General features: G+C 44.5%; 1 protein-coding gene and 1 long non-coding RNA gene across 2 annotated transcripts in view; one reads left to right on the forward strand and one right to left on the reverse strand.

Annotated features, from left to right (window-relative positions):
- Positions 1–802: 802 nt before the first annotated feature.
- LOC140530277 (uncharacterized) lies at positions 803–12573 on the reverse strand. The gene is made up of 2 exons (XR_011975885.1): positions 12429–12573; positions 803–1092 (listed from the first exon to the last, which is right to left on the reverse strand). It is a non-coding gene; the product is annotated as an uncharacterized lncRNA (long non-coding RNA).
- Positions 11586–14537, forward strand: part of CACHD1 (cache domain containing 1) — a 248813-nt gene continuing 245861 nt past the window's right edge. Inside the window, exon 1 of the mRNA XM_072649735.1 lies at positions 11586–12057. Coding sequence (XP_072505836.1) covers positions 11722–12057 — 336 coding nt within the window. The 5' untranslated portion in view covers positions 11586–11721. The remainder of the gene's footprint in view (positions 12058–14537) is intronic.

The raw sequence follows: 14537 nt of genomic DNA on the forward strand, positions 1-14537 counted from the left end.
ACTTTCCTCATGAGCTGAAGAAGGAAATTGTAAGTTGCTCCAGTATCTTCACCAAGAAAAGCCCAAATACAATCACAAAAAGTTAGACCCGACTGAAATGACTCAACAGCAAACTTACAGAATAGGGAGGTGGTTATCCCACTATCCTGTACCCTTATCAGACTCCAGTTCTGGGCACCAGAATGCTGAAGAAGGGCATTAATAAACTGAGAGTGTCTAGAAGGAAGCAGTTGGGATAGGGAAGGGCCTTCAGTCCATGTTATATGAAAATCGGTTGAAGGATCTGGGAGTGTTTAACTTGAAGACTCAGAAAACGTGATAACTGTTTCCAAGTATTTGAAGGACTGTCATATAAAGAAGGCAGTACACTGGTTCTGTTTGACCCAAGAGAGCAGAACATGGAGCAGAGTGGATCTGGAAGGCTGGTGGACAAATTAGAAATACAGGAGAGAGGAGAAGTACTGGAGTCACTCACAACCAGTAGAGGACCTGAACATTTGTGGTCAAGAGGGATTCTGGAATCCAGTGAGCATTGGACAGTGTGAGGATGCCCAGGTATTGAAAGCCAGAACAGGTCCATGGTCACAACAATTTGGTAAAGTCAGGTGGTGAAACACAAATCCTGTGGGTCAGAGCATCACAGAAAAGCAAAGATCAAAAGAAAGCAAGTAGCGCATTAAAACAAATCACATGAATTTTTTGGTTTCCCAGTATATTTGTAAAAGTTATGTTTACATTACATTATAGTCTAGTAAGTGTACAATAGTACTACATCTAAAACAACAACACAAATGTACATATCTTAATTTTAAAAAATACTTTATTGCTAAAAAAAAATTCTATCATCTGAGCCTGCAGAGTTTCTAATCTTTTTTTGTTGATGGAGGGTCTTGCCTTGATGTTGATGGAGGTTCACTGATCAGGGCGATGGTTGCTGAAGGTTAGAGTAGTTGTGGCAATTTCTTAAAATAAAACAGCAATGAAGTTTGCCATATCATTGGATTCTTCCTTTCACTTCAACACTTAGAGGCCATTGTAGAGTTATTAATTGGCTTAGTTTCCATATTGTTGTGTCTCAGGGAATAGGAAGGCCTGAGGGAAGAGAGAGAGAGAGAGAGAGAGAGAGAGAGAGAGAGAGAGAGAGAGAGTCAGAATGGTCAGTTGGTGAAGCAGTCAGAACACATGCGTTTGTTGATTAAGTTTCCTATCTTACATGGGCCTTTTCGTGCCACCCCAAATCAATTATGATAGTAACACCAAAGATCACTGATCATAAGTCACCATAATAGATATAAAAATGACAAAGTCTGAAATAATGAAAGAATGACCAAAATCTGAAACAAAGACACCGTGTGATCACATATTGTTGGAAAAATGGGGCTGGTACACTTGCTTGGTGCAAGTTGCCACAAACCTTCAATTTGTAAAAGACATAATACCTGCAAAATACAATAAGATGAGGTATGCTCATACACTGTTGGTGGAGCTGTGAATTAGTCCAACCATTCTGGAACGCAGTTTGGAGCTATGGTAAGAGAGTAATTAAGATGTTCTTTGACTCAGCATACAAGAGGCCTAAGATACAAAGAAAGGTTCCATAAGCAGCAAAGTATTGACGGCGGCAGCCCGTCAACTAGCATCTGTGTGCCAAGCTTTGGGCTAAACCCTGTGTCTAACAACAAAAACTGGACCTATGACCGTGAATCGAGGATGGCTACGCAATAAGCATTTATTTAGTGCTTATGTTCTAGGCACTTTGGGTATAAAATCCAAAGACAAAATTATTTTTAAATATCATTATGAGTGTGAAGAAAGCAGGTAGGCAAGGGAAGTCTAACATGAACTGATGCAAAGTGAAGCACCCAAAAGTAAGACAGTGATATACACAATGACTGCAACAGTGTCAGGACAAGGGCAAAAAGTAAAACTAACAAACAAAAAAGAGGTGAAATATACCTCCCTGGCATCCTTGTAGAATTGACAGACTGTGGCTGTGGAACACTGCCTCTGTTGTCAGCCTTGTAGTTATGTTGGTAAGGTTTTTTTCCCCTTATTTTTTCTTTCTCATTTTAAGATATACCCCTCTTTGTTCAGGGAATGGGGAGGGATATGTTGAGGAATGAAAGTAATAAGAAAAAAAGATCATTATTTTTTTTAAGAATCTGAATGAGATTGACTACATTGAATGAGGTTGAGCTCCCTAGCTGCTGGAGTCTGAGAGAGATGGAAAATAAGGCAACTATCCACTGACAGTACTTAAAACTTTCATGAGCCTTTGAGTGTAGCAAATTAAAATCACATACTTTATCTAGCTTAGAACTTTATCTGTCTCCCAGACCCGATTCTTACAGCCTGAAACTCAGACCCTGAGTCTTATCAGAATCCAGCCTCCTTCCCTCCTTGGATCCTGCGGTGAGTCTCTGATTTTCACCCTGCTCCTGTCTCTGACAATACCGCCTGCCAATGGTCTTTTGGGGTTAAATATGCATCCATGTGTTTCTCGGTATTGACGTGTTGCTCTTTGCTTGGACCTCTGTCTATCGGAACCCTCAATCATATCCCCTTCTGGAGCAGGAGATGGGTTCAAACTCCACCACAGATACTGTGTGCATCCATGGTTTTCACCCCCAGCTTAGAGTCCCAGGAATCAGATCATAGAATCCAGTACAGGTCTGAGCAAAGATAGGGGGAGGAGACAGAGGGGAATATTAGACTGGGTGGAGAGGATAGAAAATAGTACGCTTTGGTTACAGCACTGAGTAAGTAGAGGAGAGTTAGATTGAAAAAGTCCCCTAGTGAGAGGAAATAGGACTTGACCAAAGTCATACAGGTAGTAAGGAATAAAAGCTGAGATTTGAACCCAGAACTTGGGATACCAAAGACACAAAGTGCTTCTTTCACTATACCAGAAGAAAGATGACTGTCATCATTGAGAGGCTGGAAAGTGAATTTCCATCCCCAATTACAGATAAAGAAACACATTTAAGTGGATTAACTCCCTTGCCCAGGGCTATACAGCTGCTATGTGGTGAACTTGACCTCTGGGTCTTCGGGCTTCAGGTGGTAATATTTGTGTTACTGCGCAGCTGTGTCTCACCATGTCCTATTTTGTGGTCTACCTCTCTCACTTCTGGCTCATTCATATCCTAATTTATGGACATATAAGCCAGATGTCATTAATAGGACAGAAACCTCAGAAACACCATTGTCTGTCTACAATACTCCCAAACTTTTAGCTTGATCATTATTCAATGACTCTAATTATATTCTGTCCAATGCATTTGCCAGTGAATTATACGCTGGCTTGTAACATCTCTTCAATTCCTGTCTTGAAGTATTCATTAAATATTTTACTCACATTTAACTTTTCATGCATGTATATCTTGTCTGTCCAGAAGAGGGCAATCAGGCTGGTGAAGAGCCCTGAGGGGTTTATGAAGAAACTGGGGATAGTTAGCCTAGTGAAGAAAACAAATTGAGAAGAATAGGATAGCTTAAAAAAATAAACTATTTGAAAGACTATCATCTTGTGAAGGAAGATCCTAACTAGCCCTGCTTGACCTCAAAGGGCAGAACTGGAAGCACTTGATGTAAATTTCAAGAGGCAAGTTTGTTCTTGATGTAAGCGGACAAGGGACCAAATACTAGAACTACCCAGAAAGGAAACTGATTATTTTAAGACATAGGGGACAAGGTCTACAGGCTACTCCTTCTGGTAGAGGTATTGTGGTGGGGATTCTTGGTGAGGTATGGGCCCTCTGAAACAACTGGGAAATAGGGATATTAATGGCACTCCCCTCTCAGGATTGTTGTGAGAAGCAAAAGAAATAAAATTTGTAAAATTCTAAGCACATGGTAGGCATTACATAAATTCTAGGTATGAGTAGTCTGAGGTTTCTCAAAATCTAAAAAGTTGGTGATTCTGTGATTATAAGACACCTGAGGGCAGGGACCACATCTAAAATTTGTGTCTCATAATAATAGTAAAGATAATAATTATTTTTATCATCATTACTATCAATAATAGCTGGCTTTTATATAGTGTTGACTGTGCCAGGCACTGAGTCAAACACTTTACAAATACCTCATTTGACCCTCACGATAAGCCTGGAAGGCAGGTGCTATTATTATCACTATTTTACAGATGAGGAAACTGAGGCAAACAGAGACTAAGTGGTTTGCCCAAGGTGACACAGTTAGTAGGTGTTTGAGATTTGAACTTTTTGGCATGAAGGAGTTTCCCTACAGGAGACTCAGCTTTTAAGTGAGAGCTGGGGAGGGTGAGGTAACTAGGAAGAGCACTATTTGTGCTATGACATTTAGGAAGTTTTGAGAGTATTATTTATCTGCTGGCAATATTTAGAATCGTAAAGGATAAACATCTCATTTCTTATTTGGGCTTCTATCTCTCCGGGACCTAAACAAACACACTGTATAATGAGTGAGGGAATGAATCATTCCACTCAGACATCCCAGAGTAAAGCAATCTGCTATTCTTGCCACTTTGGAAATGCTCATCATTTCTCATTGAGGGGGTAAGGAGTCTCATCCAATTATATTTTCAGTTAATTTTACCATCCATTCAAAGTTCAGACCTTCACGATCTAGTCAGTAAAGTCATCCTCTCCACCAAAGCTCATCACTGCCCCCTGTATCCCTCCCCTTCTCCATCACTGCTCTTCGTAGTCATCTTTCAGCCAGCCTTCTGAAGATGAAGAGTTTATGAACTTAGTCACCAAGCAAGGCATAAAGCCTATAATGTGACATTAACCAGAGCCTTTCTGACTTAATCAAACCTAAACGAACTTAGGGTCCTCTGGCTTCCCCTTCCAAGACAGGGTGACCATCAGGCTCTGATGAGAAATAATGTAGGCATTCAGTGGAGGAGAGGGAACAGTGGAAAAGCACATTGGGTTAGAAGCTCCAGGCCTTGGGGTTTAAGCTCCAGCTTCATCATTCCTGACCCATGACCTTAGATAAGCTACTTAACTTTGGTCTCAGTTTCCTCAATTGAAGAATTGGGGAGTTGGATATAATGGCCTCTGTGGTTTTTTTCTTGCTTTAAAATTATCAATTAAATCAAAGTAGATGTGAAATAAATGGTTACTGAACAAGTGAATGAAGGTAAGAACAACTCCAAGAGTTCTGGTTGTGTTATTTTCCTGTTTCTAAGTACCAAGCTACGTTGGTGAACCAAACTCTGTTTATTATCTGATTTTACGAGTTTAATACAGTGGAGAGAACAATGACTTTTTAGGTAGAGGATTTGGGTTCAAATCCCATCTCCTTTGACCTTGGGCAAATTATTTATCCTTTTGAGTCTCAACTTCCTCATCTGTAAAATAAGAGCGTTGGATTAAATGGTCTCTGAAGTCCTTTCCAGCTCAACACCTATGATACCAAGCTTCTCTTTGGGAGGGAAATGGGACAGAATAAGAGATGGCTTTAACATTGTGTATAAAGATGTACAGACTCCTCTTTCTACTATCTCATTTGAACCTCATGACAACCCTATGAGATAGGTGGTACAGATGTTAATTCCCCCATCTTACATTTGAGGAAACTGAAGTTTTGAGAGATGAAATCACCACAGATAATAAGCATAGGAGGCAGGGTTTGAACTCAGGACTGTCCTGACTCTTAGGACCTTATGATCTCATTGCCTTGGAAAAGTCCATTCAATTCCCTGAACCTCAGTTTCTTCACGTAGAAAAGAGTGACAGTGTTTTCCTCATGGGGTGTAAGTTTTTGTATTTTTATCCCCAGAGCTTCCTCCAATGTCTGATCTTGGTGTGGAAGTAATCCTGGGTTCTTGAAGGCTATGTCAGCAGAATATGAACTCTGGCATGTTCTGCTATTATGGAAAGATTCTGACCTGACAAACAGATCAAGGACTTTATTTTGTTTCCTGAGGATTGACCTAGCTAATTATGGAGGGACACATCATTGCTCTCTTGGCAACCTAGTGATAATTTTTTTTTTGCCATAGCAACCCGTAAAAAATTAAAATAGAAAATGTTCATCAGTCTAGTATGGTCCCCTTCTGTTTCTGCATAGATAGAATGGTGGGAGAAGAAGCTGAGGGTAATAAGATGCATCCAGTATTTAGATTTGTCAATAGACTTGAATTTGACTGCTGGCATTCCCAAGGAGAACCTTGTCTAAAGACTATTAAGTAGACATATTGCTAGAGGAGCTGAGTCCTGTCCATTTCCCCATTCTTGTTATAGACTCAATCAGAAGAAAGATAGCACTTACGGGCAAATGGAAGGACAGTTCACATGTTCTCCTTGGAGAAGCCAAGAAAAGTGATGGCAGAATGGGTTTTATTGAATGCCCAGAGGTAACAAGAAACATTATTTTATGGGATATTTGGTTATTGCATATTGCAATACTAATGATAAGTATTTGTAAAAACATCACCATGAACATGGTTGCAGCTTATGCACCAACATCGGTGGCTGAGAATGAAATGTTAAAGAAATTCTAGAAACAATAATGAGAAGGCCCTCTACAACAAATCAGCATAGCACTTTGATATCCAGTGACTTCAATGCAAAAGTAGGAAAAGGTGAGGGATGGGAGAAATTTGTGGGCAAACATGATTGATAAAGAAGAAATAAAGACCTGTATGTTACATAGAAATCCAAAGGCTCCATATATTATGAATATTTAGAACAAAGACTTTGTAGGCATTGGATATGGTGAGAACCAAATAATACCATTAAAGATTATTTAGATATAATTATATATAATATAATTGAAGATTATGTTTTTATAGACAGGGAAAGAGGTATTATTGATGAGGGAATCAACCCTGAGTCTGTGGACAGTTAGATTATCAACTCAGCAGAACTAAAATCAAAATTAATTTTAAAAACATGAAGAATAATAATGAAAATAAGATGCCTAATTGAAACAACTTAACCCTGCCTATTTAAACAAAAAATTGAGAACCAAAGCTAGGAAATGGACAACAGAAACAGCATCAACATTGAGTACAAACACTTTTATCTAGAAGTTCAACAAATGTAAATTAAATGTCACAACACAGAGAACTGAAGACCCCCAAAACCTCTTAGTCAATGAGTATCTGACTTGCCAGATGGGAAGAGATAGCTGCCAAAGACAATACTGGGTCAGGATATGAACTTGTCTTTGTAACATCTACCCAAAAGGGTGATTGACAATTATGATTGTTATCACTTCATAAAACAGAGTGAAGCAGTGGAGAGGAAAACCAGTTTAAAGAAAACTTGGCAAGATACTGAATGAAGCAAAGCCATCCCAAGGGTACTGCTGGATGAAGGTAGAAAGAGGAGAACAAAAAGAAGAAAAATGGAGAAAAAAATGCAAGAACTATTCGAATAAACTGTTTCCCTCATCAAGGATAATGGAACAACAAAACTTGTATCCTAACATCATAGTCCCCTAGATGCTTCTGGAGACAGTATGGTAGAAATGACAGAAAAAGAAAACAAAGACGGGGATGGCAGACATATTGGATCAAGAGTATAGAGCAGAGATCCATACTGGAAACCATGTAGTGGGGAGAACCTTAAGAACTGAAATATAGATTAGGGGAAAAGACTAAAAACAATGAGGAGGTGGAGTGGAATCAATGCTCAGATAACATTAATACTGCAAAAGAGGTGGCTAAGGGAACACTAATAACTTCCTAACCATGTACCTATTCTTCCATAATACAAAATCTTTGTGATAGTAATCTATACATAAATTGAAGGCATTTTTTGGTGAAGACGTTAGTAGAGAACTTCCTCTCCATAAGGCCTGGGTTAGAGTCCTGCCTCTGATACACAACTGTTTGTGTGGTTCTGGGTGGTGGATCAATGTATCAATGACTACCATCAACACTCTTAAGACTCAAAGTTGCAAAGTCAATGTTGGTCAGCATTGGCAGAGGGAAATACCCTACTGGAAGCTAGTTATGCAAATTAAATCACAGGAACTTTCACAAATGATAATCAACCAGTTCACAGTACAGAGAATATAAAATTGCACTGTGCAATTGATTGTTGGTTAAAAGAAAGCATTGATTTGTTAGAACAAAAACTACCTTATAGGCTCTTATTCAACATTTTTGCATCAAAATCACCCACATTTCCTTGGAAGATATAACACCAGAAATAGCCCTGTTCAATGACTTGCTGAAAACAAACACAGGGCAAGCAGAATGGGGAGATGTATACTAGCCAAAGGCATTAGTCACTTCGATGGGGGAGGATCCAGTGCAGAGTCTAAACTGAATAGGGATTCCCAGTGGATGGTGAGGTCTTCCAGATGCAATTTTTGGCAGATGATATTGTGGTGATTCCATAAAGCTTCAGAATATCACAGAGCAAGAGATTCATAATTACTCAAAGGAGTTTGGCCTGGTCATTACAGAGAAGAGACCAAGTGGATGAGTGATGTCTATTGCCCAGATTTCAACATGCATTTGTATGTGGACTTTGAAGAGCATTCCCATAATATGTGTATCTCTAAGACAGAAAATACAGGTGGACACTTGCTTGTCCTTAATTTTCAATGACGTGGCTTACAGTTGACTTTGATTGGAGCGGAGGAGGGGTGTGAAAGATCAGCAGCCTCACTTACATCAGGCCAACTGGAGATAGCCCCCAAGTTGCCCAAGAGGAGAGTAAGCTGGATTGATTTGGGAACATTATAAAACTCCTTGCCTGATGTCAAACTCCTCCTAAAATCAATGTTCTATCACTTCGGTACTCGTGTATTATCATTGTTGCTATATGTCAGCAAATCATGAGATACAATTGTCAAGGAAAAGGTAAAAATGAGTACCATGCACAGATTCCACCATTTAACCAATGAGGAATTCCAAAGAGTGGCAGTGAGAGTTATCATCCAGTGATTGTGCTAGGAAGAGAAGTCCATCTGGGCAGATGATGAGAATAAAGTATTGCCAGATGATCAGTTGGAGGGCTTCATTGGTCAGGAGAATGTGAGGAAGGCACCTTGATGGAGTCCTTGTGGCAAACTTGTTAGAGGACATGGTCGCAGGACAACCTGGCAATCATGGGTTCACTAGATGGACCTCCCATGTTGAAATCAAAGATACTTTTGTACGATGACTAAATCCCTTCAGCCTATCCTGGTTCTGGCCCTTTGTTTTCTTTCAGTCCTGACTCTCCTTGACCCCATAGGCCATAGCATGCCAGGCCCTTCTATCCTTCACTATCACTCGAAAGTCTGTTCAAGCTCATGTTTGTTGCTTCCATGACATTATTGATCCATCTCCACTTCTGTTGTCCCCTTCTCCTTTTGCCTTCGATCATTCCCAACATCAGTGCTTTTTTTCCCCAATGAGTCTTGTTTTCTCATTATGTGTCACATTATAGGTGCTTAATAAATGTTTGTTGATTGATGAGAAGGGGAACATAAGTTTTTATTTTAGTATTTACTATACTATAGTATATACTATGCTATAAAGCATAATAATTCCTATTATTTCTCCGGTATCTAGAATCTTTGGAAGCTTCAAACCAAGACAAGACCAGACAAGGCTAGATCAAGACTTCTAGAGCAGAAGGGGCAGATGTACATCTTCAGCTCATTTGAGATACTCTCTGGTCTGAGAATACCATTTTGGCATCAATGTCATGTATATCATGTATCAGCAGCATCATGCCACCAAATGTGACAGCAGTCCCAAACCTCCTTTCCAGAAAGACCTGGGTTAGAGTCCTGACTCTGATACATGACTGTTTGTGTGGTCCTGGGTGGCCCATTAACCTTTTAATGACTACCATCTACACTCTTAAGACTCAAGCATTGGCAGAGGGAAGTACCCTATTGAAAGTTAGTTATGCCAATTAAATCACAGGCCCAGTCCAAAAAAGAAAATACTACTTTTGTATGTTTGGAATAACACTCTTTTCAAGTCATTTATTTGTGGTTTCTTTTCCTTGTCACTTTTTAAATTTCTGCTTATGGTATTCTCCAGGGAGATAGGACTGGCTTCTCTTAGCAGTGAAGACCATTAAGAATTTGACCATTTTTATTGGTCTGTTTCAAGAAACCTTGCCTTGGCTGCTCTGGTATCAAAGGCTGGTCTGGCCTATGCAATGGCAAAACTACTTAGAGCTATGGAAGTGTGGAGAATGCCTTTCCCAATCAGCAAGTCAGTTTCATGTCTCCCAGGGCACTGAGTCTCCAACTGGAGCTCCCACCTCTTACCAAAGGAAGTCAGATCTGATCTACATTTCAGTGGCCAGGCAGGAAAGGACTGTAAGTCAGACAAGCATCCTTTTGCCTGTGCTCAGATAGGCATTAAGCTTCTATTGATTGATTGCATTAATGTACAGTCTGCACAAACCAGATTGTGCTGCTGCTGATTTCCAGAGGACTGACCCCTAAGATTTCCTTGAGACAGGGAACTCCAATGAGAGGGAATTCCCTGTAGGTTAGCACCTTCTCTGCCACTGAGAGGTTCAGGGACTTGCCCTGGGTCATAGAGACAGTATCAGAGACAGAAAGACTTGGACTAAGAGGCCCATTTAGCAATGGTCCAAACTACCTCTTTTTTCCAAAGGGAACAACCTAGATTAGGAACAGCTTTTAAAAAAGGGAGGCAGAGGACGAGGAAATTGGGGGGAAAGTCAAAGTATGAATGACTGTCCTTTTTCCTTCCAGCTCAACACATCCTCTCCCTTCCTCTGGGAGTCAGTAAGAGAAAGGTACAAGAACTCGAGTCTCAGAATCGTGGATAGGACAGCGCCTGGCTGGGCACAGCTCTCGTTTGCTGGGGGCGGAGGAATGTGAAGAAGCTAACGGGCACCCTGAGGCTCAACCCTGGTTTGGGACCCTGGAGATAAGGGGCCCTTTTCTGTCAAGACTGGAGGAGATGAGAGAGAGGGACGCTGATTCTCCAGGGATCGGTGCTGCTGTGGCGAGGAAAGAGGAGGGGATGGAAAAGGATGGGGCGTCCAGTCAGCGGGGGAATTTCCCCGCCTCTCTCTCTGCTCTCTCCGGATTCTTGGCATAAATCCGGGCCGCGCTTGCCGAGTTGGGAAGTGCACCGAGCCCGAGCGCAGCTGGGTGGCACCAGACACCTCCCTTTCCCCCAGCCACGGGCTCCGCGGGCTCCCCAGCCCCCGCCCCCGCCCCCGCCCTCCTCTGCCTTTCCCTTTTTCTCCTCCTCCTTTTCCTTCTCCTGCCGCCGCCGAGACTTCCCTCCTCCTCTCGATCTCTCCCGGGCTAGCTCGCAGCCCCGGCCCCCAGCTTGCCCGCCGCCGCCCCTCCTCCGGGGCCGTCCCCGCAGTCCTCCCCCGGGGGCTCCTGGCAGCGCCCGGGCTCTGGCGCTGGGCTGTGGGCAGGAAGAAGCTGCAGCGGCCGCCGCCTCGGCCCGACGGACTGACTGACGATCGGACAGACTAGCGGGCAGAGCCGGGGCCCCGGGCACCCCCGAGCCTGCGCACCCCAGCCCCCGCGCCCTGGCGTTGCGGAGCCCGCGCGATGCCGGCCGCCGAGCCTCCCGCCCCGTAGCCGGGCTTGTTCTGTGGCTGCCCGGCTCCCGGGAGCCCTCGGCGGGCGCCGGGAAGTGGCCCGCACAAAGTTTGATGGGGAGCACGGAGTGAGAAAGCCGAGCCGAGCCGGACCGGGGCGTCCCCTGCGCTCCCCTAGCCCTGCCCACGTCCGCTCCCTTCCCGAAGCGGGAGCCTGGAGCCGGGGAGGCAGCCCAGCATGGCCCAGCGGAGGCAGCCCAGCACGGCCCCGGGGACCGGCGGGGCGCCCCAGCCCGACGAGGCGGCGGCGAGGTCTCCGCTGGCCGCCCGCTGCTGCTGCCGCTGCCGCTGCTGCTGCCCGGGCGGGGGCCGCGGGGCGCTCTCCGGGGCCGGGGCCAGGGGCCGAGCCCGGGGCCGGGGGCCTCCGCCGCCTCTCTGGCTGCTCTGCCTGGCCCTGCTGTGGCGGCTGGGAGGTGCGGCCGACGCCGACTTCTCCATCCTGGATGAGGCACAAGTGCTGGCCAGCCAGATGCGACGGTTAGCCGCCGAGGAGCTGGGGGTGGTCACCATGCAGGTAGGCAGCTCGCCCGCCCCAGTTCTGCAGCCTTCTGCGAGCACAGCCCTCCTTGCCATGCACACTGCCTCCCTCCCTCCAACTTCTCCCCTCGCTCCGCACCTCCTCTCGTTACCCTTCTCCCCAACTCTCTGAAAAGTTACTCCCCATTCACTCTGCCCTGCAAACTCCACGTTCTTCTTTGTCTTCTCGACTCCGGGACAGTCTGGCACCCCCCTTCCTTTGGCCCCTCTGAAGGCCCCGCTGGCCCCCACACTCTCCATCTCCCCACACTCTTGGCACTCTGATCCCTGGGGTCAAGATTGACTAGGATTTGGGAGAATGCCCAGAGAGGTGTAGTGGGAAGTGGTGGGGGTCTCTGGTTTCCGCACCTTTGTCTCCCAGCCCCCTACCAGGGAAGGAGCAGGGGACTTTGCTGATCCCTTGCCCCGACACGCAGGAGGCTCTAGCTTCCAGTCTCGTGGGCTGGGATGTAGTCTTCCCTCCGCAAGCTGTGGGCTGAGCTCGGGGTGTGGGATGGGACTTGGGTTTTGTTTTTGTTTGGGTATTTTGGGCGGAGTGAGGACCGATTCTCACTCATCCCAGACTGTTGACCTTCTTTGCTCTGACTCAGGAGAGGAAGAGGACTTTGCCAACTAATTGCCTGTGAATGATGATGGTAGTGGTGGCTGCGAGGTAGATGATGAATCTAAGCCCGTTGCTAGATCTCCATCGTACCCAGGGAGGTGTCTCCTACGGTGAGGTTTATTTTCTTGTGCTTAGCGAGGAAGGCCCAGTCTGTGTTAATGGGGAAAAGCTCAGATTCATTTTAGCTACAAACCGTCGGACACAATGCAGCGCATTCGGTAATGTGTTATTAATGACAACAATAAGAGCATTAAAAATAATAATGGGGCCTTCCGAGGCAGGCTGAGTTTACTGGAATGCTCTCCTCTCCTAGGTGGAGGTCTGTGATTTCATTTCTTGTCTGCACCTCCCACTGGGAGAGATGTTTGGAATCATTTGGGGACTCAGGTTTCCACAGGATTTCTCCTCCCTTTCTCTACGCGCCCCTTGGGGAGACCACATTTCTTGAGGACAATTTTCAGACTTTTAAACTTGAATCAAAGACAAGTGAGGTTTACTTTTTTAGGGGGAGTGGAGGAAGAACGCCATGGGGAAGGGATGGTTGAGAAGGTAAATTTGGCTGGATTTGCAAAACCCAGCAAATGCAGAACTAAATAAATAGCCAGAGTCCCCTTCCCAAGTCCCTTGCTTTTGTATAACAATTGGCAGAGCCCAGGTGCCATGGCTGCCCCCAGTCCCAGGCCTTTCTGATTCTCGAATCAGCTTTCATTTTCTATCCCGATGCACCGTTTGGATTTTGGCCAGGGACAGGCCAAGTTCTTGAGTATGAAGGAATTTTCTGAGGATGCCAGTTTAAAAACGGGAGGGGAAAAAAAAAACAAAAAACCTGTTGTGTAAAATAAATATTTGGCTGGAAAATATTTCAGGCCAAAGCACCAGCCTTTCTTCCTGAACAACAACGTCCCCCATAACAATACCCTGAGATCTTAGAGCTGGTGACTCCAAAGCTCTTTTACACCTCACAGGTTGGGGGCCCTTGAAGATGTGGGGGCTGCCGGCTACTCCCCTTGGCTGACTGAGATTTGTCTCCTGAGAAACTGACTGCAGTGTGGGGCACTTTTCACTCCTAGGCAGACAAAAGGTGAAATCAGATCCCAACACATTGTAATTCAGGTAGGATCAGAAGCAAATGTAGTTTTAAAAGCCTTCACCACTGAAAAGGAGACCCTTAAATAATCTATAGGGTCTGGGTCCAAATGGCTTTTTATCTCCTCCAAACTAGCTTCATTCTAGCACCTTTGGGAAGTCTTTGTGGTAACTGGCCCCCTGGGGCTTGGCCTTTGTCCTGCAAAAAAGTGGAGTGGCCCCCCCCCTACTTTATTTGTGAGGCTGGTCTCCAGGCTCTAGGGATAGCTAGGCCACTTGCTTCCTTCCCAGGATATTTGGGAGACATGCACTTTCCCCTTAGTTCATGCCAGTTTCCAATGCTGGCATTCCCCTCCCCCATACTGGAATTTGTACATTGACTTCAGAATTATGTGGCTTTGGTGACTTACATTGTGGAGCTTTGTGACCGCCCCAAGGAAGCTGGTTTGTCCAGACACGACTGTGACTTGGTTATGATCCTTTTGATGTGGATGCCTGTGGATAGAATCTCTGGCTTTTTAGGTGCCATGTTGGCCACCAGGTGGATAGTTTGGTACAGCTAGGAGGGCTGGCCTTATTTCTTGATAGACATCATCTTGGCACTGGGAAGATCTTGTGGGACTTTTGCCAAACTTTGTATTATCAATCAGTTTCCTTTGAAGTTGATTTGCATTTTAAACAGCTTTTGCTGCTAAGCTATTCCTTGATCGAATTTGGAATTTTAAAAATTGTAATTAAAATGTTGCTGACAAAGCTGCTCCTCCCCC

This window comes from Notamacropus eugenii, chromosome 2 (assembly GCF_028372415.1).
Source record: "Notamacropus eugenii isolate mMacEug1 chromosome 2, mMacEug1.pri_v2, whole genome shotgun sequence".
Lineage (NCBI taxonomy): Eukaryota > Metazoa > Chordata > Mammalia > Diprotodontia > Macropodidae > Notamacropus > Notamacropus eugenii.